Here is a 23,426-nt window from a genome sequence, read left to right as displayed (position 1 = left end):
CACAGAAAGCCTCCTTGGTACATATGTTATGGAAGTGTACAGCCCTATCCTATTTTGGACACAGGTGTTTAATATGCTAGACGAGACCTTAGAAGTACAACTCTCTAAGACTAAAAAGGTCTGTTTTTTTGGAGTGAGGCTGAAAGACACGCTCACATTCCACCAAAGCCTTTTTGTGAATGAGTGCCTATTTGTGGCTAGGAAAACGATTACACGAAAGTGGAAGGATCCCCTACCTCCCTCCGCGCCACAATGGACCCTTGAAATTAAGCACCCATGTGCCCTAGAAGCCCCTATCTACAAAGCTAGAGGTGGTTCCCATAAGCATCAAAAAATCTGGGGCAAATCTGGGTTACCTAATTGAACAATGTTTATATTGTATAATGTATGGATCAATATGTGGTGTCTATTATTGCTGCCTCGGATGCTAAAGGCATCATTTAGTAGTTGTAACCAAGAACTGTTATACATCCACTGCTGTACATGGCCAGTGTAATCTATTCTGTAACCTTGCAATGAATCTAATGCTGCTATATTAATAAAACTGCCTGAATTAAAAAGAAAAACATTCACATGTGTACTAAATTCCCTGTTGGATAAATATTTACAGTATCCCAGAATAAGAAATGTCTGTGAAATATTTGCAGCCTATATTTAATATAGTGGGCATTATTTTTTTTTAGAGGATGGATCTAGATAGACGTAGAGAGGATGCTCGCAATCCAAACCGCAAGCCACGTCTGATGGAAGAGGATGACCTGCCCTCTTGGATCATCAAAGATGATGCTGAAGTTGAGAGGCTAACCTGTGATGAAGATGAGGAAAAGATATTTGGAAGAGGGTCACGTCACCGCAGGGATGTGGATTATAGTGATGCACTCACAGACAAGCAGTGGATCAGAGTAAGTTTTATTTTTTACTTTTCATTATTTTAGCTTTGGTGGAAAAGGTACTTTGTGCTGTTATAAAAGCCAAATGTTTCTCAGACTGGTCCTTTATTTCTGATTTCTTTTTTTGTTTTCATGTTAAGTAAAAATGGAAAGAGTGGATTCCAAAGAATTGTCCGCTAACTAAAGACAAAAATTGTTACATTTCAGGGCAACAGCTGAAACGTATTTTACAGCCAGCTTCTAATTGTATGCAATTGTTGTGCGTCTCCTTGTTATAGGATTGTAGGATCATCTCACTGATGAAGATTTAGTTTTCCCCTTCTAAAACTGTCACATATATTTTAATCTTATGTGGATCATTAAGGAAAATAATGGTATTTCTGGTACAAAAAGCCTTTGCCTTGCACCTCCCTCCCATAGTAAGTCTTGTGTCAACTGGAAGTGACGTCACATAGCATGGAAGTGATGTCACACACTGATCATTATACATGGGGAAAAGTACATATTTTTCTTGAAAATGAAACCAGTGTGTTCACTCATCCAGTAAAGCTGGATAACACATGAACTGACTTAAAATTTATTTTACAAAACAAAATGAACTGGCTACAAAGAGAATCTTGGAAAAAATAATTTTACAAAACAAGTTAAGGTACACAGTATGGATCACTTATCTAGAAATCTGATATCCTGAAAGCTCCCAATTACATTAAGGTCAACCTCCCCCGCCTTATAGTTTTTGCTAAGCAAATTTATTAAATGATTTCCTTTTCTCTATAATAATAAAACATACCTTGTACTTTAACGTAACTAATTGCATGCATTTTAAATAGTTAAATGTTGTTTAATAGACTTAAGATATTGTGATCCAAATTATGAATAAAATCTTTTTCCTACCTACTTACCTACCTAAAGGCTTATATGGGTATACCCCCCTCAGTCAATCAATGAATGGAGCTTGTGCTGAACATACTTTTTGACTTTTGCTTTCGTCATGGAAAGTCTTTACAGGTATAGGGCCTGTTATGCAGAATTATTGGCACCTGGGGTTTTACTGATAACAGGTCTTGCTGTATTTGGATCAACATAGTTTTACGTCTACTAAAATAAAAATTCAAACATTGAATAAATCCAATGGAGAGTAACGTTTAAAAATGCATTACAATGGAGCCTTTGGAGATGGCCTATCTGTAATTTGGAGCTTTCTAGCAGTGGCGGAACTACCGGGGGAGCGATTGTACCAGGACCTGCACCCCCTGGGGGCCCACCAGCGATTCGCGAGCCCTCGTAGCCACTTAGAAAATTTCCGGGGGGCGTGGCTGCCTGCACCTGGGCCCGATTCTGCCTAGTTATGTTGCTGCTTTTTAGATAACAGGTTTTCAGATAGCGGATCGTATACCTGTAACTTTTTATTGTTATATCTTAAAGGGATCATTCACTTTCAGTTAACTTTTAGTATGCCATAGAATGGCCCATTCTAAGCAACTTTTCAATTGGTCTTTACTATTTATTTTTTTTATATAATTTTTCAATTATTTGCATTCTTCTGATTCTTTCCAGCTTTCAAATAGGGGTCTCCCCTAGACCTCATCTAAAAAAAACAAATGCTCTGTAAGGCTACACATTTGCTGTTATTTTACATTTTCTTTTTCTATTCAGGCCATCTCCTACTCATATTCCAGTCTCTTATTCAAATTAATGCATGGTTGCTAGGGTAATTTGGACCATAGCAACCAGGCTGCTTGCAGTGCAAATTGGAGAGCTGCTGAATAAAAAGCTACAGTAAATAACTAAAAAAAACATAAATAAGAATTTAAAGATGAACAAACACTTTAATCCAAACTGGCAAACTGTAGCTAGTCTATGGAGAAATTTAGCTACTTCATGATTCTTACAAGGTTCACAGACAAACCCCCTGCCAATGTATTTCTGCTTATTTGAATTGGGATAAGGACCAACAATGAACGCCTATACTGAGATCAGTTGTTAGAACAGGAAGGATTATTTAATAAATAAGTAGAAAATAAAAGTGTGATTTCTGACAGAATTAAACAGACACACATCTGTGAACAAGTATTTTTATTGCTGCTTTATGGCTAGGTCCCACATTTATTCCAATTTGCAATAAAGTTCGGCCATGCATATCAGATGTGGCTACCGTTTTAGCTGTTCTGCAGGGTGACAAACAATAGGGGATAGGACTGTTATATGTTAGATTTTGCATCTGTTTTATGGCTTAGTAACTATAAAATAACTACTTAAACTACCTGAAGTGTGAGGCACAGTGCTGTATAAACTAGATGTGTATTGCGACCCCTGTGATGTAATGTTCTTATTCATATGGCTAAATATATTTGTATATTAAATATATATTTTAGCTGTTTTTTTATATTTAGAAAACTTAGTAAGATATTGGTGCTTTATTTCTGTATAGGTTATTTATCACATTTCTTTATCTGAGAAATGTTTACGTATGATGTAATTTAGTATAGCACAGATAGATCCCACTTTTTCCTTTGAAAATGTAGAGATGAATGGCTCAAGCAGAATACATACATGTACCATTTACAGCATAACATTTGCTGAATTAAACATTCCCTTGCACTTTCAAATGGATAGCTTTAAAGGAGCCAACCGTTCTCTTGATAATTGGAAGTGAAATTAGTTGTAGCAAACCTATTTCTCCCTGCAACAAAATGTAATGTTAAGGTAGTCATTTTGGGGATATTTGATTTCCAAAGATGTTATAGAGTGAATTTCTGTTTGCATAAAAGAATATAAAGGGGGTAGACGAATTCACATTTGACCCTTGTAATTCCCACTAAAACTTAAATATAAATTCCAGTAATGTGAAAGCTATTTCAGGAATATGTTCAGTATTATGAAAAGTACAGTTCAGGTATGGGACCTGTTATCTAGAATGCTTGAGACCTGTGGTTTTCCGGATAACGGATCTTCATACTTCATACGTTTATTAGAAGATCGTGTAAACATTACATAAATCCAATAAGATGAATTTGCTTCCAATAAGGATTAATTATATCTTCGTTTGGATCAAGTACAAGGTATTCTATTATTATTACAGAGAAAAAGGAATTTATAAAAATGTGGATTATTTGATTATAATGGAGGCTATGGGAGACGGCCTTTCCGTAATTCTGAGCTTTCTGAATAACGGGTATCTGGATAACTGATCCCATACCTGTAGTATAAAACCTGTTTTTATGATTTAAGAGTGTTCTTGCCCCTGTAACAACTGGAAACTACAGTTACCATATGGTGCAGTAGATATTTAAAGATTAGAAATATGAAAAAACCTTATTTAGAAATATTTGAGTAAATTGGAAACATTTTCAGGGGACAGGTGTTTCTCTGTTGTTTTGGTTTTTTTTTTTAACTTTTAAGTAAATTGCTCTGTTGTTGCCAGTGGGAAAACGGGTAAGAAACCATGCTACAAGTAACAAATGGCCACATCTTCTGGTAAAGAAGTTTATTCAGACACATGTTTAAACCATAACCATCACAGCCGACTCCTCTCCTATTCGATGATTATAGCAAGTATTCTTCAGGCTGCTCCCATATCCTTACGCTCACTATGCTATTGCACAGGCTGAGATCAGAAACTCTGCATAAAGCCTAACTTGGGCAGTATTTGTGAGCTCTTTTATTTTGATCAGTATTCAAAGCTCATGGCTATAGGTGAGGCTGTGGCAGTAAATTGATCCATGACCAGCCTAGTCCAGAAATTCCACTCATGTTTTCCTGCTATAGACCAGATCTACCCATGGCAATATATTAATCTCCTATTCATGAAAATCACATGAAGGAGACCAACACCTACTTTACATGCTTTTGAACTCAACTAAGTTTGCACATGTGACCTTTACTGCACTAATATTGAAGCCAAGGGATATCTATAATCCACTTTCTTGTAGTAACTCCTTCAGAATAAGCCAGGGTGCCTGGTGATATCATTTTATCAAGTCTATGACTGTATTAGTGAAATCCTACAACCCCTTGCATACTAATTAATACAAGAGAAAAAGCCAACTTACTTTTCCGTGGCATGAACAAAAGAGCATTTGCCAGTCCAGAGGCCGTATTCCATGCAGCATGAGATAAAACCTCAAATTAACAGTAACACCAAAGAAACAAAAATATTGTTTACTTTACTGTTGTCCTACACTGGTAAAAATGTTGCTTCAGTAAGACTACTGTAGTTTAAATAAACAAGCTGCTGTGTAGCCATGGGGCAGCCATTCCAAGCTTAAGAAAGGAGAAAAGGCTCAGGTTTACAAAGCAGTTAACAGATAAACTCTGTAAATACAATGGTATTCTACAGATATGAAAACATGGCAATAACTTCTGAGCAGTACTACTGCTGCTTAGAGTATTTCTGACATTGAGGAATTCCATAATGCAGCTATCAGGGTCTCCTCTGCTTATTGGCTACAGCTCTTTGCTGTGCAAATTCTAAGGGTCAGGGCACACAGGCAGATTCAGGGAGATTAGCCTTCCCGCCGGCTAAAATGTAAGTCGCCGGCGATATGGCACTCGGCGTGATTCGTTTTCCGTAGTTTTCTCGTGAGGCAACTTCGGGCGTCTTCGGAAAACAAATCGCGTTGCCTGTGTGCCCTGACTCTTAAGGGGAATTTAGAAAAAAAAATATCTCATGCTAGCCCACCAAATCAAAGTGGTTCAAATAGGTATTAATTATGCAATTCTACTTGTGTTAGTTAGATCCATCTTTGTTTCTGAGCTAATTTGATGCCCTATCTTGGTAAGTGTATTACCTGTCCTGAACTTCCTTAAACCTCTAGATTTTAAAAGCATCTCAGGTGTTTAGCTATACCATTTTTGCTATACCATGTTTGTGTTAGAGGGCATCACAGATGAGCAATGTGCAAAGGGATGCCAGAGACTTCTCAAAAAATATCAGAATTCAGACTATTTAGTTATTTACATTGTTTTTCTTCCAAGTCTGGTTTATTGTAGATCCAGCTGCAAATGGACTGTAAATAAATTTGAAATGTAATAAAATGCATTATCACAGGTCTGTCATTTGTTCTGTGGATGGATCCCCCTAAACAAACGTGCTTATCTGAGTGCCTCTATTGCTGCTGGATTGTGCTAATGCCGTTTTCTATCGTCCCCTCGCATTCTCTGTCGATATGATAGCATCGCTTTAGAGGCGTGCCGTAAATGGCAGTGCTCATTAGAATGCACAAGTACATGGAAGACGAGGACCTGAATCACTGAGATCCTCAGTCCAGTTGTTGGGTTGCCAAGGGTTAAGCTTCCTTCCGCTTAGTTCTTGTGCCTCCCTTTCCATTCACCTCACTAAACCGAAGCCGATCAGCAGGAGAGGCGTCACCATGCTGAATAAGGTCTCTCTGCAGCACGTCACCAATCAGAAATGTGGGATTTGTCTTTGTGATTTATAATTACCATGCTGAAGATTTGGATGGGCATTTTCTGTTCTCTTTCTGTTTTGTTTCATGGCACCCTTAATCACTGAAAGTCTAGCCTTGTATAGTAAGTTGTCCTTTGCAGTCTAGTTGTGTATTGTATACACACATTTCTCTCTAAAAGCAGCCTGTCGTGCATCAGGACTGCAGCCGTTTCCATTTTCCGCTGTGTCTTTAGCATACAAAGGAAGCATGCATTTTCATTTAAAGGGACAATTTAGTACCAAAGATGGAACCTTTCTGGATGATTTTTTATTTTATTTTGATGAATCTCACTGACATGCTATTGTAATGTTAATGGGTCTGTTTGATTCATTTTTGCAGCGAGCTTTAATTTTGAATAGAATTGGTATAGTGTGTTATATTTTTCCAAACAGAAGATTTTGCATGCAAAAGTAGCTGGTGAAAAAGGCAAAACAAAAACAAATTCGTTCTCCATTAAGATGTTTGTTCTTTTTCGCATTTCTGCAAACCACGTCTCAGTCTTGACAGTAGAAAATAATCATTAGCCTTCAAATTAGGTGTGATTATTATGCCATTGACTCTGTAGCATTTAAGTGCATATATGTGTTGTGAAATTCATTTAGGTGAAGGCTGACCCATATTGACAGATTCTATAGCCTCTATGGAAATGTGTTTTTATATCATTCCCAGCCACTGACAAAAATGTTAAAAATTAATATATGATCAGGGGTTGCATTATTGATAATAATAGGCAGAAATATGTGTGTGTTTGCAAGCGATTTTAGCCTGTTCGTTTCCTCGTTTGACCTTTATTTCGTTCAATTAGTGCTGGGAAAGGACGAATGCCCTTGATGATAATGTTATTCTAGTGCCTGGAGTAATAAGGGTAAATATGATAAGTAGTTGTCAATAATAAAGCAAGGCTGTAGGAAGAAGGCTTCAGGGCCTTGTGGTGGGGCAGAATGAAACAGCAGATTTGACTATCCCAATCCTCTCACTATTACATAGTCTGTAAAATAAAATTACTTGCATATGAAAACATAGCCTTTCTCCGGCTCCTTTTTTTTTTTTTTTTTTTTTCCCCTGATCAGCTGATGAAGAGACTAGCAGCTCGCTGCTTTGCTGGCTTGTTAATTTTGTCCCCACTAACTGTGATTTCCGATAGCCGGCCTGCTGATAGTGGTAAGGTAAATATCCTTTTTCTGTTGTCGTCTCCAAGATTCGGTTGTACTTGTATCACAGGAATTTGTAGGTGAAAAGCTTATGTCCCTGCTCATCTGAGTGCTTAGGGAAAGCAGTACCATTAACTGTTGACAACCTTGTTTTCTGCATTTTTTTATTACAAATTATAGACAATACAGAGGATATGATAGAATTTCAATGGGATCCTTTTGTAGCTGGAGTGTTGAGGGGTGGGATGCTGGTTTATTCATCTGAATAATAATTATAAATATGTTTCCTTCTTTTTTTTTCTTATTTGAACTCAATACATTTTTAGTGTTGGTTATGGTGCCTGTGTCTGAACATAAGAAATAGACTTTTGATTATTAAGGCCTAGACTAGAGCTGTCCCTCAGGATGTTCACATTTCTTCTGTGGGCCTAGACATTTGAGGGATCTATAGGCGACGGTTCTTTATATCCCTGTGGATTTTTTACATGCCAGGTTAAAGACATTTTCTCTGTTCTGTTTTTATTGCTCTGCATTTCTTTTCACTATTTATTTTAAACAAAATGTAGGACCATTAGCAATGGCAAACCTATATGTCATGCAAACACTCACTTATTTTACATGATAGTTCTGTTCATATGATTGTAAATACTGGCCATGTTTGATGCTGTTTGAAAGTGAAGGTAATTTGATTGCACTTCTTTTCAACTGCTAATGACTGCTGAACATTTGTATGCAAGCCCCAATGTTTAACTATGTGGCACGTGTTTGTTTACATAATGAAGGTTATACATGTAATAGTAGTTGTGCATGAGTTATAGCTGAGAAATAGTTAAAGGAGTTACATGTATGAATATTGTAATGCAGCGTCGGAATATCAAGTTCTCTACATGCATTTGCAGCCATGCCTTTAAAAGACCATTTAAGTTAAAGGGGTAGTTCACATTTAAGTTAACTTTTAGTATGTAATAGAATGGTCAATGGTCTAAGCAACCTTTCAATTGGTCTTCATTTTTTTAAATAGTATATAAAAACAAATGCTCTGTAAGTAGGGTTGGCACCTTTTCTACAGTCGGAATCTGGGCAGGGGGCGGTACCCGTGAAGCAAAGGGACGTGCCTGTGACTCAAAGGGGCAGGCCTGTGACGTGGCAGCCCGTGATTGGCCCAACACACAGGAAGGTAACAGGCTTGCCTGGTTTTCAGACCCGGCAGATATTATCAAACCGGACAGCAGGTGTAACCCTATCTGTAAGACTACAAATTTATTGTTATGTTTTATTACATTTCTCCTATTCATATTCTAGTCTCTTCCATTTAATGTGTGGTTGCTAGGATAATTTGGACCATAGCAACCAGGCTGCTGAAATTGCAAATTGGAGAGCAGCTGAGTAAAAAGCTAAATAACTCAAAAACAACAAATAATAAAAAATGAATCCCAAATGCAAATTTTCTCAGAATATCATTCACTATATCATACTAAAAGGTCATTTAAAGTTGAACAACACTTTAATTCAGCAGAGGATATACAAAACCTGTAACCCTATTCCTAGAATTCTTAATGGGATGGTAAACACCATGAGCTGAATAAATCTGGCTTCTACGGAAACACTTTTTGTTTTAATTAAGAAATATATTTATAATGTTATTTCTGCTGCAAAACAAGAATATGAGGCCAGTTTAACATTTTCTGTAGCTTTTGATCCCCAGGAACTTCCATGGAGCTGATAAAGCTAATTACCAGTCCACTGAAAAGCCCCCAATTATGAGCTGCTCAAGGGCTGCTGTTTAGAGAAGGGAGGGGCTTCTTTATTCAAAGGTAGAGAGCTCTGAACAAATTGCCCTGTTTGTAAAGAAAGGGGGAGGTGAGTTTAGTGAACATAGCCCAACTTTCAAATTAGTACATTATAATTAAAAAATAAACAAGGAACATAATGATTTTTTAAATAATTAAAATGGGGAGAATGAAATTTCAAAACAAGTCCTCTTTAAGCTTGGTCCAGATTCAGCAGGTCATTTTACCCCTGAATACTGTTCCCTACCTCACAATCATTACTTCTTTGCTCAAATCATGATTCCCTGCAGATCTGTGTGCACTGGGTGGTAAGATACAAATTCTACACTTTTTAAAGGGGACCTGTCGCCCTAGGAAATAATGCCAAATTATTTTTTATCATGTTAGTTGAGTTACTTTCACTATATTATTTAAATGCTGTTACATTCAGTCATGGAATCACAGCAAGCATATAGGAGCCATTTTATGGGCACTGTTATTAAGACAAGCTGTGTATCACAACAAAATCTTGTGTATGCACCAGAATGAGGGACCTAATGTCCATGTGCAGTACAATTATAGAGCTTTAGGAGGGAGGGGAATGTGAGGAGTGTAGTGGAATCCAGGAATTGCTGAATGGAAAGTGAAAGTAATTGACTGCCCCACTTCTATGCCTCAGGCATAGAGGCAGGCAGGTAATATTTGATTGACAGCTCAGATATTAAAACACCTTTATAACATGTATGGATGTTTTTATAAAAAAAAGGATTTGGATCCTGGATTTTGGATTTAATTCGCAAAGGACTTTCATTATACAGCTTTGTATGTGTTGGTGACATGCCAGCTTTAAGATATCTCTAAATGGGTCAGTTTAGTCGGTTTCACACATAGTGGATTGATATTTATGTGTGTGGACCCTAGTTACCCTTTTGTATTGTACTAACTGAAACCCCGTTTGCCAAACATCATGCCAGGACCTCCTCACCTTTACTTACCGTACATTTAATTCATAGACCTGAGAATTAGGTGTTCCCTATTTGCCATAATTCCATTTGCTCATCTTAAATGACTGATGTGCTGGTGCACATGGCTAACATCAGTGTTAGTGTGATTTGCGTAGAAGACTTGACTCTCTAGCTGTAGTAAAACTGATTCTTAAAGCCTGGGTTTGATTTCATGAACTCACTGTGACCTTGAGCAAAGTTACTTTCATGAAACTTCTGTTACAAATGTTTAGATAGTGAGCTCTGTGTCGTCTGGAAAGGTTTGTGTGCATTACTATTTTTGAACTAGAGTGACTAGAGTTTATTTTTTAATGCTGAAACCAAGTTTGGGTTAAATACTAACAATTTTCTCAGACTAAAGAGGAATCATTTTTTGAATTCAGACACAGTTAAAGTAACATAGGCACACAGAGAGTTAACTCTTTAATAGTTTTGTTGCCTTAAAGGAACAGTTAAGTGTAAAAATAAAAACTGGTTAAATAAATAGGCTGGTCAAAATAAAAATAGAACAATGGGAAGGTAACCAGATAACCGCTTCCTAACACAAGATAACAGCTGCCTGGTAGATCTAAGAACAGCACTCAATAGTAAAATCCCATGTCCCACTGAGACACATTCAGTTACATTGAGAAGGAAAAACAGCAGCCTGCCAGAAAGCATTTCTCTCCTTAAGTGCAGACACAAGTCACATGACTGGGGGCCGCTGGGAAATTGACAAAATGTCTAGCCACATGTCAGATTTTAAAATTGAATATAAAAAAATCGGTTTGCTCTTTTGAGAAATGGATTTCAGTGCAGAATTCTGCTGGAGCAGCACTATTAACTTTAAAGTTGATCTAGGGCTGCCAGACCTTCTATGATGGGTGTTATTTGTTTCTAGATGCCATCTGTTAGTATAAACTGCATCAAAATATAGTCCACTTCTATGTAGATTATTAATATATACATATAGATGAAAAACACAAACTGGGTGCTCAAACCCATTTGACTAGTGTAGCACTATACAACCATTAGGTTTGAATCATTATGAATTATATAACTCTTGTATGAAATGTTGTTCTCTGAGGGATGTTTGTGAAAAACAACAGAAATTGAATAATTTAGTAATACACTCTTCTGAAATACATTTAACCCTACAAATCATATTATTTGGAAAACATAAGCAACGTTTCTAATAAGTGTAATACACATACCATAAGTTACATAATAGTTATAGTTTTAAAGTGATACTTCCACTAAAAACGTTTAAATCTACGTGGGGGGCCTCATTTATCAAAATCCAAATTTTTCTGATTATTTTAATAAAAAAAAGTCCGACCAAACTAGAATCCATGATTGGACCTTATTTATTATTAATTATTATTAATTATAATTATTAAGCATGATGTAATTGGATCGGGGACAAACACAAAAAAAATCAAGCGAAAATCCAAATCGTACGATTTTTCTGTAGTTTTTCCCCGAATCACTCGGATTTTGAATTCAGAAATAGTCGGATTTTCAAGTTTTTGGCATTCGGACTAATAAATAACCCCCTTAGTTACCCTTAGGTCATGTTTCTTGCCCACTGATAGAGGAACAGGGGGGGTAAGAAAGGTAATGTAAAAGCCTCAGGCAAATACTTTTATTGCAAAATTATAAATAACATTCAAAGACAATGTTATGATAGATATACAAAAAGGTTATTTTCTGGTTTTAATATCTATCCTTTAAATCTTAAAGGAGTAGAAAGTCTAAACCTATTGGTGAGGGGGTGCCAACTGTTCTAACAGACACAAATCACTCACGCACATATCCAATATTTCTGTAACCTCTTTGATTATCACCTTTTCATTTAGTTTTTTTGTTTAAATAAAGTTTGATCATGATCTTCCTTTTTAAGTTTTCCAAGTAGTTTATGTATCCTAGCAACCAGACAGCAGATAGAAAGAACGTAACATTCCTGCAACTGGAAATGCCTTCTGGTTGTTTGGGATAGATGGACAAAGAAGCTCCAATGTCACTGTTTTTAGTGCTTATCTTTCTACTATAGCCCTCTCCTATTAATAATCCATTCTTACTATCTGCTGTCTGGTTGCTTGAATAAATAAGCTATAGCAACTAGAAATCGGATAGAATTCCTAAAATCATTAAAAAAATTAAAAAGGAAATTGTTTTAAAGTTCATTTAAAGATGAGGCTGGGACCAACAGAAAAGAACATTAGAACATTGATAATAATGAGCTGCAGAGTTAGTCGGGCATAACCAGCCTTTTGTTTATTTCACGTTTCTGGTTTTCAAATTACTGGATTTTTTTGGATAAAAGGTAGGAGGGGACTAAATGTTTCTTCTCTGAAATGTTTCTTATGTTACTGTATATTTGGTAGGATGCCAACATACAGTGCTAAGTAATGTGAAGCAGATGTGCATACATTTTATTATGCAACACATAGATAAAGGGTGTGAGGACAAAACTCTTCAAAACGTACACATTTCATATAAGAAGTTAGTTAAAAATGTATAATACAAAGTGCCACACTTGGTCTTTTTTATTTATACATAGTATTATTGATCAATGCAATGCAGGTTATTTATTTTGTATGATGTGCTTTTAACTCTTCATTTTATGTTGTTTTGCTGTAAATATATGTGTGTTATAACAGAATTTCTATATTAAAATGTATGAACATTTGGTCTTGAATCTGCAAAAGTTCCCCGCAGAAAGACTTTCAGTGCCTGGTCTTGAAGTTTTTGTTTACCAATATTTCCATGCATATTTTGACCTATATTATGCATGCGGAAGAAATATAATACTGAAAAAACTGAACTTGAACTCTTTCAGGCTATCGAAGACGGGAATTTGGAGGAAATGGAAGAGGAAGTACGGCTGAAAAAACACAAAAGACGCAGAAATGTGGACAAAGAAGTTGTTAAAGAAGATGGGGAAAAGACCAAAAAGAGAAGAGGACGGCCACCCGCAGAAAAATTATCTCCAAATCCACCCAAACTAACCAAGCAGATGAATGCTGTAGTGGATACTGTTATCAACTACAAGGACAGGTAAGATTTGACATTTAATGGCTTGTATGTTACCTTTTATGCATGCAAATCTGCTGGAAGATTACAAGATTTTGTATAATGCACATAAAATTACATTATTATAGCGGATACTAATGCCTGTTGTTGTTTTTGGGTACTGTTAAAATAATACTTTTAAAAAAGAAGGAAAGTCACAATCACTGAGCGGTGCCAAAAGTTAGGCACCCCACCATTCCCCAGTGATTGTATTCACTTAGCTGATACCCAGGCTGGCACTTCTGTTAGCAGAAAATTGCATTGACCAAGGGCTCTTTTCAGTGAGCACCAGAGAGTCATCCTCTTCTTCCACTTCTTCTTTCTTCACTATCCTGAGATTGACGCAAGTCAAATGTGGATTTGATACTGTCAATTAGTCATGTGCGGGTCGGCCCGATACCCACGGGTTTACTGGGTTGAGCTCTTCTTCCTGCTGTCCTCGCCTGCCACTTTGTACTGCTGGTCTGCCTGCTTCCGGCTTCCTTTTTTTTTTTTATAGACAAGCGCCTTGTCGCCTGCCCCTTTTTGTGACGTCATCAGTGGGGCGGCGCGGGTCTATAAAAGGAACCCGGAAGGTGCAGGCTCACAGAGGGCAGTTTATGGTCTGGTGCGGGTTGGGTAAAACTTGACTCGCACATCACTACTGTCAATAGATTGTCAGTAGCTTGGGTTATTTCAATTTTACATCTTCTTTAGTTTTAAGTTAGGTCAGTTTTTTTGCACTATTTCTCGCTACATTGTCTCAACATTCATTAAGAATCTTTTGTATCACTGCATGCTTTTATATTCTGCCCATTACCTGAAAATACAGTGTAGAAGCTCCCCAAACCATCCTGCCATTTCCCATGTAATTTGATTTATCTGGTTCTTGATAGAACACAATAGAGCATTCTTTGGGAAACCGAGAAATTGAAGGTCCTCCGTATTTCTAATTTCATAGAAATAATTAGAATACTGACTGCATAATTGTCATGATGTTTTCTGTAAGCCAAAACGGTCACAATAAAGGGGTGGGGCAGTTATACAGAGCTTATCTTTAGTTCAATTAATTACAGGGATGTTAGTAAGTGTCTAACAATGTCCCATTACTGCTTTATATCAAAACATAAGATTTATTTTTGTTAAAAGAATAGCAGAATGTATTTTTTTTGCTCATGTTCAAAACACCAAGAATATATAGATGGGTTAAGGCATATTTTTAAAGATGATCAATGCACTAGATCAGTCAATATGGCTACAAAATGGGCCAGTAACTGACACCTGTTTAAAAAAGTTTTATGTGTAAGAAGTACATGCTGCTCCTTCACCCTTTGCCCCCTCATTTTCCTCACTTGTGCTTGGAGATGGTCAAGAGGAGGGCATTGCTTTGCATTGCTGTGCAATATCACTGGAGATTATGTATGCAAGTAACTTACACCTGCATAGTTTTTGAGTTGTTATCAAGTATGGTGGTGGTTGCTAGCAAAACATGGTGTAAATAGTACTTTCACTTTGTGCCCACATGGGCTCTAATCACTTTACTAATGTCTCCCTGTTATGCCTCCTGCTATTGGTATCAGACATTTCCCCATAGTAAAAGTAGTAAAAAAAGCAATATGTGATGTACATCGAGAGTGCACAGCTTAAATACATTTGGGGTTATGTAATAAAAGACAATGGAGCTCATTTATCAACACTGGGCAGATTTGCCCATGGGCAGTTACCTATAGCAACCAATTAGCTTTTTGAAACCAGCTGCAAGTAGAATAATCAATGCAATCTGATTGGCTGCAATGGGTTACTGTCTATGGGCAAATTTGCCCAGTGTTGATAAATGACCCCACAAAGTGCAGCATCCCATAGGAGTCAATAAGATTGAGGGAACAGTAAATGCCACTTGTTTTGCTATGGGTTACTTCACCAAAGCAAACTTTTTGTCTTTTATTACACAACCCCAAATGTATTTAAGATGTGCACTCTCACATATTGCACCATCTCTGCTTGACTTGTGAGTGTTGGTTAAAGCTGTCATATGTTTTACTTTGCACTCCTCAGGGTTTGTACTATTTGCACTCAAATGAGGTTGTCGCACTCGTGTATCCCCACTTGTCTTTTCCTTATTCCTCAGTTTGTAGGTGATAGCATTGCTGTGCACTTTTACTGGTGGGTAACTTGATATCTGGGTATTTGTACTGCTAGTGGGAAGTATGGAAGCCAATTTCACTTTCATAGGTGTTCTTATGATACTCTCATAGTAGCACTGGCTGACTGACTGCTAATAAGTCCAAGAGGCAAGTGTTCCTCCAACAACCCTAGGGCTTCTGGATCTCTGGGACATGGTGAGAATCAGTGGTGTAACTAGAGCTTACTGGGCCAAACAGTTACATCAATTTAGGGCCCCTTTAATACAGTTTTCATAACTATATATATATATATATATATATATATATATATATATAAAATACACAAAAGCCATGAATATCTTGTAAATTATATCCTTATAAACGGTGAGTACTGATGTCATCAGTTATAAACGGTGAGTAGTGATGTCATTTCTGTCACAAGACTCACTGTATTATAATAAATAAAGTACCCCCAGTTGCTTCATCAGCTTTAAATATTTCCTCATAACACATATCTGAAGAATGTTTCTTACGAGGAAACAAGTAAAAGAGTATAACAAAGGTGCAATACTTGGGAATCAAATTTTTTCTATATTTAGCCCTTATCAGAATTGTATGTCTGCTGCTAAAGCACCTGCCCAGAACTGCATCACCCTGCCCATTAATGCAGTTCCGCTCCAACTGCAGCAGGCATCCCCCCGTTGCCTAGCAACTGTAGTAGCTCTGTGGCGCCTGCGCTTCTCACTCTCCCAGCAAGAATTGCATTCAGTACTGTGCAAATGGACATTATCTTGTGCAGGGATGTAATGCTCGACAGCCCCAGCATTGGCTACAAAAAATGATGTGCCAGGAAATTATATATTCTAAAGAGCTAGAAGACACAGCATTCTCCACACGTAAATACATATTATTGGCTGGTTATTGCATATAATGTTACATATGCGGCTGAGTAATGGTATCACCTTTTTTTGTTTGTTTTTGCCACCTGCTTTTATTTATTTAAAATGTTTTATTAATGGCTGTTTGTTTGCCGATCTCTTCTATAAAATGCTCCTGTCACTTCTTTTTCTTATGAATGCATTCAGTCTTATGTTTCTTTTTCTTATTACATAAATGAAAGGTATCCATTTTATGTGAATATCCACCATTAATATGAATGCCAGAAATGTTGAAGGAGCAATAGTACAGTTATTTGTAGGTGATCATAAGATGTGAATGTATTTTTGTTATGTTATTTCCAAGTATACTCAGGGGTTTTGGTTTGTTTTGGGGGGGATTTTCTTTGTCTCTTTTGCTGCATATATAAAATTTTCCAGTAGGTGGCGGAATTGGCATATACAATTATCTTTGTATTTTATTAGCAGCAGCTTATGGGCGGGGAAAATGGGATTATTAAAATTTATAAAGAAAAATGGTTTATCGCATTAATGTATTCTTAAATTACAAACAAAATAACTTAGTATCACGGTTGTATAAGTCAAATTAGGATATTAAGCATTAACTCTATAGCTGTCTCTGTGTGCAGTTTGCTTCCAAAGGATTTCTTCCTTTACTGAATTGAAATATAAAGCATGTGTGGTTTCTTTTGTTTTTATTATATTATTGTAAACCAGTAACATGGTCCAGTGAGATTCTGAACATGGATTTGTTACCAAATAAAGCTTATTCATATACTAATAGAAAAGATACTTGAAAAACAAATATTGCCAAAGAGTTAACGGGAAGGTGAAATTCCATTGATTAATTTTAAGTATTTATTTGGGTTTTTTTCAGCAATGGAAGGCAACTTAGTGAAGTTTTCATTCAGCTTCCTTCTAGGAAAGAATTGCCGGAGTATTATGAACTGATCCGCAAACCTGTTGACTTCAGAAAAATAAAGGTATGGCTTAATGTAGTACAGGTATGGGACCGGTTATCCAGAATGCTTGGGACCTGGGGTTTTGCGGATAAGGCATCTTTACGTAATTTGGATCTTCATACGTTAAGTCTACTAGAAAATCATGTAAACATTAAATAAACCCATTAGACTGGTTTTGCATCCAATAAGGATTAATTCGATTTTAGTTTGGATCAAGTACATGGTAGTGTTTTATTATTACAAAGAAAAAGGAGATCATTTTTAAAAATGTAGATTATTTGGATAAAATGGAGTCCATGGGAGATGGAGCTTTCTGGATAATGGGTTTTCCGATAAAGGATCCCATACCTGTACATGTAATGCTTAAATAAACCCTATACAGTTTTACTGGCTTTCAGAATACAACAGTGTGGGCATAGCCACTCAAAAAGGTTCAAAAATGATATTCCAAAGCTGCAGCCGTTTGATGTGAACAGAAAAAAGCAGTTATGGGTCTAGGCGCAAAGGGCAAGTAATCGGATATCCATATGATTTGTGTAATAATCAGAGGCGCATACATCCTAGCGCCCAAAAGGGGGGTATCCACAGGCCATGGCGAGAGTAAATGTGCTCACATAAAAAAATGTCCCAGTTACAGAAAAAAACAAGTGATCAGAAAAACAACTGAATAAGAGGTTTTGTAGTCTGACAGGCTGAAATGTGTTACAAAGTAGAGCTGTGCATAAGAGAGGCACCACCTCTTGTTTGCTAGTCATGTGGGGCTGCCTGTCAGTCATAAGATAATTTACAGCGGTTAATGCTATCCCATTTATTAAAGGGCTGCCTGTCAGTCATACACAGCATCCACTCATAAATAGTTCAGCATACAATTATTTGTATCATGCTTGTATCTCTGGTACCTGTAATAGGAGCGTCACACAAGCAAATTTAAGAGTCAGTAAAATATTAAAGAACTTTATGAGCTAATTAGACATCACAAAACGTTGTTCCTGTACATTATACAAATGTCTCTTGCTTCCTTGGTGCTTTATCCCAACAATATTTTCTTTTTCTGTACATGAGATTAAGTAATGACCATGGTAGTGCTTTTGCGTTTTTTGATCACTTTTTGGGAAGTATAAATAGGGATGAAAGATCATATTTCACTGTTTGTGTTTGTCCATGGCTAAAACACTAATAAGCACTTATTTGCTCTCAAACATCCCAACGAGTTCTGTACTACTTATCTGATTTATAAAACACTAACATATTCTGCAGTAGAAGGCTGAACATATAAATAGCATACAAATACTGACCAATGGAGGCTTATTAGAGTATATATCTTTTTTCTAATGACCCCCCTTTCTTTTGTTTCTTAACAGGATAGAATTCGTAATCACAAATACAGAAGTATTAGTGATCTTGAGAAAGATATCATGTTACTTTGTCATAATGCTCAGACATTCAATTTGGAAGGATCCCAGGTTAGTCCTGTCTATTCATTAGTCAGCCATCTAGCCATGACATGACATGCAGCATAATCTGTTGAATATTGCACCTCACTTGTTTCTATTTATATATCAGGGTGTAGATTTGATTTTGTTTCGAAATTTACATGCAGTTTTTTATTGCTCGTTTTTCCAATAAAAAATGCCTCCTGCTGAAATCCTATTTACAATGTATTGGTATCTCAATTTTATGCAGTTAAAAATGTGACGATAGTATCACAGTCTGTAGATAGTGTGAATGAGGCTAAGCAATCTATTGCCTCTGACATTAAATCATTTTTATTTTTTTTGGAAAATTTCAGTTTTGTCGGAATCTACATAATACATGTTTGCTTTGGTTTTTAGATTTATGAGGATTCCATTGTTCTACAATCAGTCTTTAGGAGTGCAAGACAAAAGATTGTCAAAGAAGAAGAGAGTGAAGAAGACAGCAATGATGAGGAAGACGATGAGGACGATGATGAGTCAGAATCTGAGTGTAAGAGTTAAAATGTTGCTGAAGAATCCAAAAATATAACTTTTTATCTACAGAGCTACTTTTACAGGAAAACCTGCATAAATCTATTTTCACATTCCAAACATAGTTGACTATCAACGGCAGAAATTGGCAATACTGTTACTGCGACTGAGAGTTCTAGCAAAGCAGATTCTCTAATGCAATACCATATTTATTGGTCCATTTAGTAAGACTTTTAAGTTAAAATGTATTCAAAAGAATAAATTAGATCAAAAGTATATCATTATAGGTTTGACTCCTGATTAGAGCTCTTCGCGCTCTGCCCCCATTGCACCATTTCTGAAGTACAGTTGACAGCATATATCTACCTATTTGGCTACCCAATTCAATGACTGAATTAATCTGCCCTACATTTTGATGTGGGTCCTTAAATTTCTGGAAGTTAACAAAAAGAGTGGGGAGAAAACACCAAAAAGGCACCAATAGTCTATATTTAAAATCCAGGGAGCAGTGAACCACTTAATACAATTTGTTGAGTGTTTGGGTTCTACAGTTGACTGAAGACTGTGTCTACTGTCTTTTATTCCCTTACTCCTTCTCTGTACAGTTTTCAGTACAGCAGTCCTCTTAAAGTAAAAGGTAAGTCTGTTTGTACTTGGGGGTGCCAAATGTTAGGCACCCCCAAGTGATTGTATTTACTTACCTGAAACCCCCGGGCTGGTGCTCCTATCAGCAGAAAACTGCACCGGCCCTGGGTTATTCCAGTGAGCACCACGGAGAGATCCTCTTCCTGCTTCTTCTTTCTTTGTGCGGTTGCATATGCGCAGTAGAACGAAAAGCCGAACTTTAACTAAAAAGTCAGCTATTTCATTCAACTGCGCGTGCCTTTGCCCCGGGAAATTTGAAGAAAGAAGATCTCTCCATGGTGCTTACTAGAAAAACCGGTATTGTATTGACTTACCTGAAACCCTGGGCCAGTGCAGTTTTCTGCTGATAGGAGCATTGGCCTGGGGTTTCAGGTAAGGCAATACAATCACTTGGGGTGCCTAACATTTGGCACACCCCAAGTGCAAACAGACTTTCCTTCTCCATTAATAACAAAAACAGTGTTAGCAACCCATTATATGAAATTCATTCACAAATACCCAATGCTGGGTTCTGATTTGAACCTGTGATAAGCTCCATGAATGATGTGAAAAGTAAATAAACTGGTGAAGAACTTATGGGGAGGGAGAATTGTCTCAATTTGGGATGGAATGAATTTCCTAAATGGGTGTTTAGTGCATGCTCTGATTTAAAATGCTGTTACATTACAAATTGTGCAAAAAGGTTCTTACACATATCACTAAACATTCATTCAGATGAAACATTATGTTGCAAGTGCTTTACGAATGGGTGACGTGGAGCAGACCAATAATAGAACAAAACACCATTTTAATAAAATTGTTCTTGAAACCATTTACACTGATCTAAATTACAATTCAGTCATCAGAGAATGTGAAGAAAGAATATTCGTTAAATCTTTTGCTTGTGATATAAGTAAAAGGGTTTCTTCGGCCCTTGCTTATCTCACTCGCCAGAGGTTGTGTCCACTGTACTTTTTACTTTGTAGAATGTCACATTGCCTCTCATCAAGCTATATCAGGTTTCCCTACAGCAAACCTACTTATATAGGTTGGTAAGAATTGTGCTATGTCATAGCAAATTTCCAGATATTCTCTAATGAAAAAGAATATTAAAATAACTTGGAGGCAATGGCAGGTGAGTTGGGGCATTTTGTATGGCCATGTGTGTCATGAACATTGTAGTTGCAGTCAATATTCAGCCTGATCTACCAAATAGATGATCATCCCATATCTTTTCCACTTCTGTAAGACCAGAGCCCCTTATAGGTACTAAGGACTGCTTCTGTATGATATATGTCTTGTCAAACTAGAGCAAGCAACACAATAGCCAGATGGCACAGAATATAGCATGTACAATGCTTTGAGAAAAATGTGCTCATGAATGGATTGTAAAACCGAGTGCTAAACTGATACTACAGTGCTGCAAACATGATTACTGGAAAGTGATATTTTTATGTTTAATTACAAAAAATGATTTGCTAATGTTTCATTTTTACTTCACAGCTAAGTCCGTGAAAGTCAAAATCAAGCTGAGTAAGAAGGATGACAAGGCCAGAGAAAAGGGAAAAGGAAAAAAGAGGCAAAGTCGAGGCAAAGCCAAGCCAGTTGTGAGTGACTATGACAGTGAAGAAGATCAAGACGACAATGTAAGTTTAGCCATCTTACTCCAGCTTACTTCATAAGGCCATATTTTGTGTGTGTGTGTTTTTTTCCTTGAAATATTTAAATTTGACTAGATTAGAGAACACAATTCAAGGTTTATTCATATACTTTTTAGTGGTATAGAAAAAGTTTAGTGGATATAAAAACCCTCATAGTTGTAAGTAGCTCTTCCATATACAATTCCACTAATGAAGTATTCTCTGTATAACCTATTGTAGAAATGAAATGGCTCCAATTTAAAGAATGCCCATAATGAATTAAGAATGCAGATTTACAGGTGTCCCTCTTTTTTCTTTCTTCTAGGAACCATCAGAAGGAAGTGGGAGTGATGATGAATGATCCTTAAAAGACTTGATTTCTGGTCAGATTTCTACATTTCTATGTTCCAAACCATCTAATGGATTTTTCTAAGAACAAACACTGGGGTTGTACTTTCATCATCTAGAAGTAGCATTAGAATAGTTCCAGCCAAACATGATCTCATCGTGTAAACCAATAAAAATCTTTGTAACATATTGTGACCAAATGGGCCAATCTTTGATGGAGAACTGTGGATCAGTTGGTTATCGTTGTGGGTCAAGATTCACCTGGAAATGTGCCTGTGCCCATGTTTAGAGACAGCTACAAATCCTGCAGAGCTGAAGACATGATATTTTGTAGCAAGTCATTCAAGACACCAACAAATATAACTGGCTATTTTATTTTTGTCAGGCAGTTTTAACAATTCTTACATTGCTGTGGTTCAGTATTTGTGTGTTCTGTTTTTATCTTTGTGGTACATTTATGGAACTTCTTAAATATGGGTTAAGCCTTTGAGTGCTGGAGGAGCCTGTAAAACATTGGTTCTCATATATTGGCTCTCATAGCTCGCAAGGCGTTAAAACATACTCCCACCTCCAATTTGCTCCTGCCCCCTTGATTTAAAGCTTTTGATTGCAAAATTCTGCTACACATTTAAACTATATGGCTAAAGTCCTTTTTTTTCTTTTATTATCTTTTGTTATCAAAAATACACGGTTTGTTTAAACTTATCAAATGTTGCAAACGATATATAGTGTAATGGAATGCTTATTCCTCCCCTTTCTTCAAACTGATCTTTGTTACCAATGTGGATAATCAGCTTTTCCCTAAAGTGTACTTAATCTTTGCTTTCTTTGCACAATGTCTTTGGTTGCAATTCATAAGCCTGAGGCAAATAAAATTCCAGCAATTTTGTTGTTTGCTCTTTCCTGCAAAATGCACTTTTTATTTACCAGGCACGTGAACAATTCTGACACATAAGCAACACATTCCTTCTTGAAATTTTAATGGTTCTTCAGTCAAGATAGCCATACATGGAAAAATATACTACTTTGCAGGGTCACCAGGTGGCTGCATCTTTAGCCCATTCAGCCTCCCATGTGGTGCTCTAATCTGAGCATTTGTACCTCAAACTTATGTTCAGCACAGCTCCACAAAGACCATATATATAGGTCAATATGATCCCACTGCCAGCTGTATTTTGCCCCTACCTATTTGTTTCTTGACTGTGCACAAAGGTCAGTTTGAAAAGCGATCACTTCTGTCCTATAAACTTAGTGGAATTATTTTGGAAGAACAAAGAAGAAGCAGAGGGAACAAGAATGAAGGAAGAGGGGAAAGGAGAAGGAGCAAAAATCTTAAAAATGAGGAGGGGATGTGTGAGCAGAGATGAAAGAATTATGGTATGGGTGGTTTTTTGGAGTAGGTAGTTATAGTAAATGAACAGTCATATCTATATTTGTTAAAAATATTGCTCTGTTTTTTTGACACCCAGGAAAACCAACATTCCTTATTTTTGTTCCATGACATACAGTTGTGTTCAGACAAATAGCAGTTTCTTTAAAAAATGCCTATAATAGCTTTTATTTTCAAATATGCAAATGCATTGGGAACAC

At 36.7% G+C, this 23,426-nt stretch overlaps 1 protein-coding gene across 13 annotated transcripts in view; it reads left to right on the top strand.

Moving 5' to 3' along the window:
* LOC432089 (probable global transcription activator SNF2L2) overlaps nucleotides 1-22,747 on the top strand; it is a 110,240-nt gene extending 87,493 nt beyond the window's left edge. For 11 of the 13 annotated variants that reach the window (XM_018241616.2, XM_041580134.1, XM_041580132.1 and 8 more), the window contains 7 exons: nucleotides 684-902; nucleotides 13,086-13,303; nucleotides 17,194-17,299; nucleotides 18,640-18,741; nucleotides 19,111-19,243; nucleotides 21,352-21,494; nucleotides 21,814-22,747. In XM_018241616.2, the coding sequence (XP_018097105.1) occupies nucleotides 684-902; nucleotides 13,086-13,303; nucleotides 17,194-17,299; nucleotides 18,640-18,741; nucleotides 19,111-19,243; nucleotides 21,352-21,494; nucleotides 21,814-21,849 (957 nt within the window). In that variant the 3' untranslated portion in view covers nucleotides 21,850-22,747. Of the gene's footprint in view, nucleotides 1-683; nucleotides 903-6,132; nucleotides 6,275-6,509; nucleotides 7,507-13,085; nucleotides 13,304-17,193; nucleotides 17,300-18,639; nucleotides 18,742-19,110; nucleotides 19,244-21,351; nucleotides 21,495-21,813 lie in introns of those variants that run through there. The other 2 variants (XM_041580138.1, XM_041580137.1) reach the window with 2 other exon arrangements.
* The last annotated feature ends 679 nt before the right edge of the window (nucleotides 22,748-23,426 follow it).

Source organism: Xenopus laevis, chromosome 1S (assembly GCF_017654675.1).
Source record: "Xenopus laevis strain J_2021 chromosome 1S, Xenopus_laevis_v10.1, whole genome shotgun sequence".
In the NCBI taxonomy this organism is placed as follows: Eukaryota; Metazoa; Chordata; class Amphibia; order Anura; family Pipidae; genus Xenopus; species Xenopus laevis.
The sequence above is the reverse complement of the archived record's forward strand: the minus strand, read 5'-3'. Positions and strand labels throughout refer to the sequence as shown.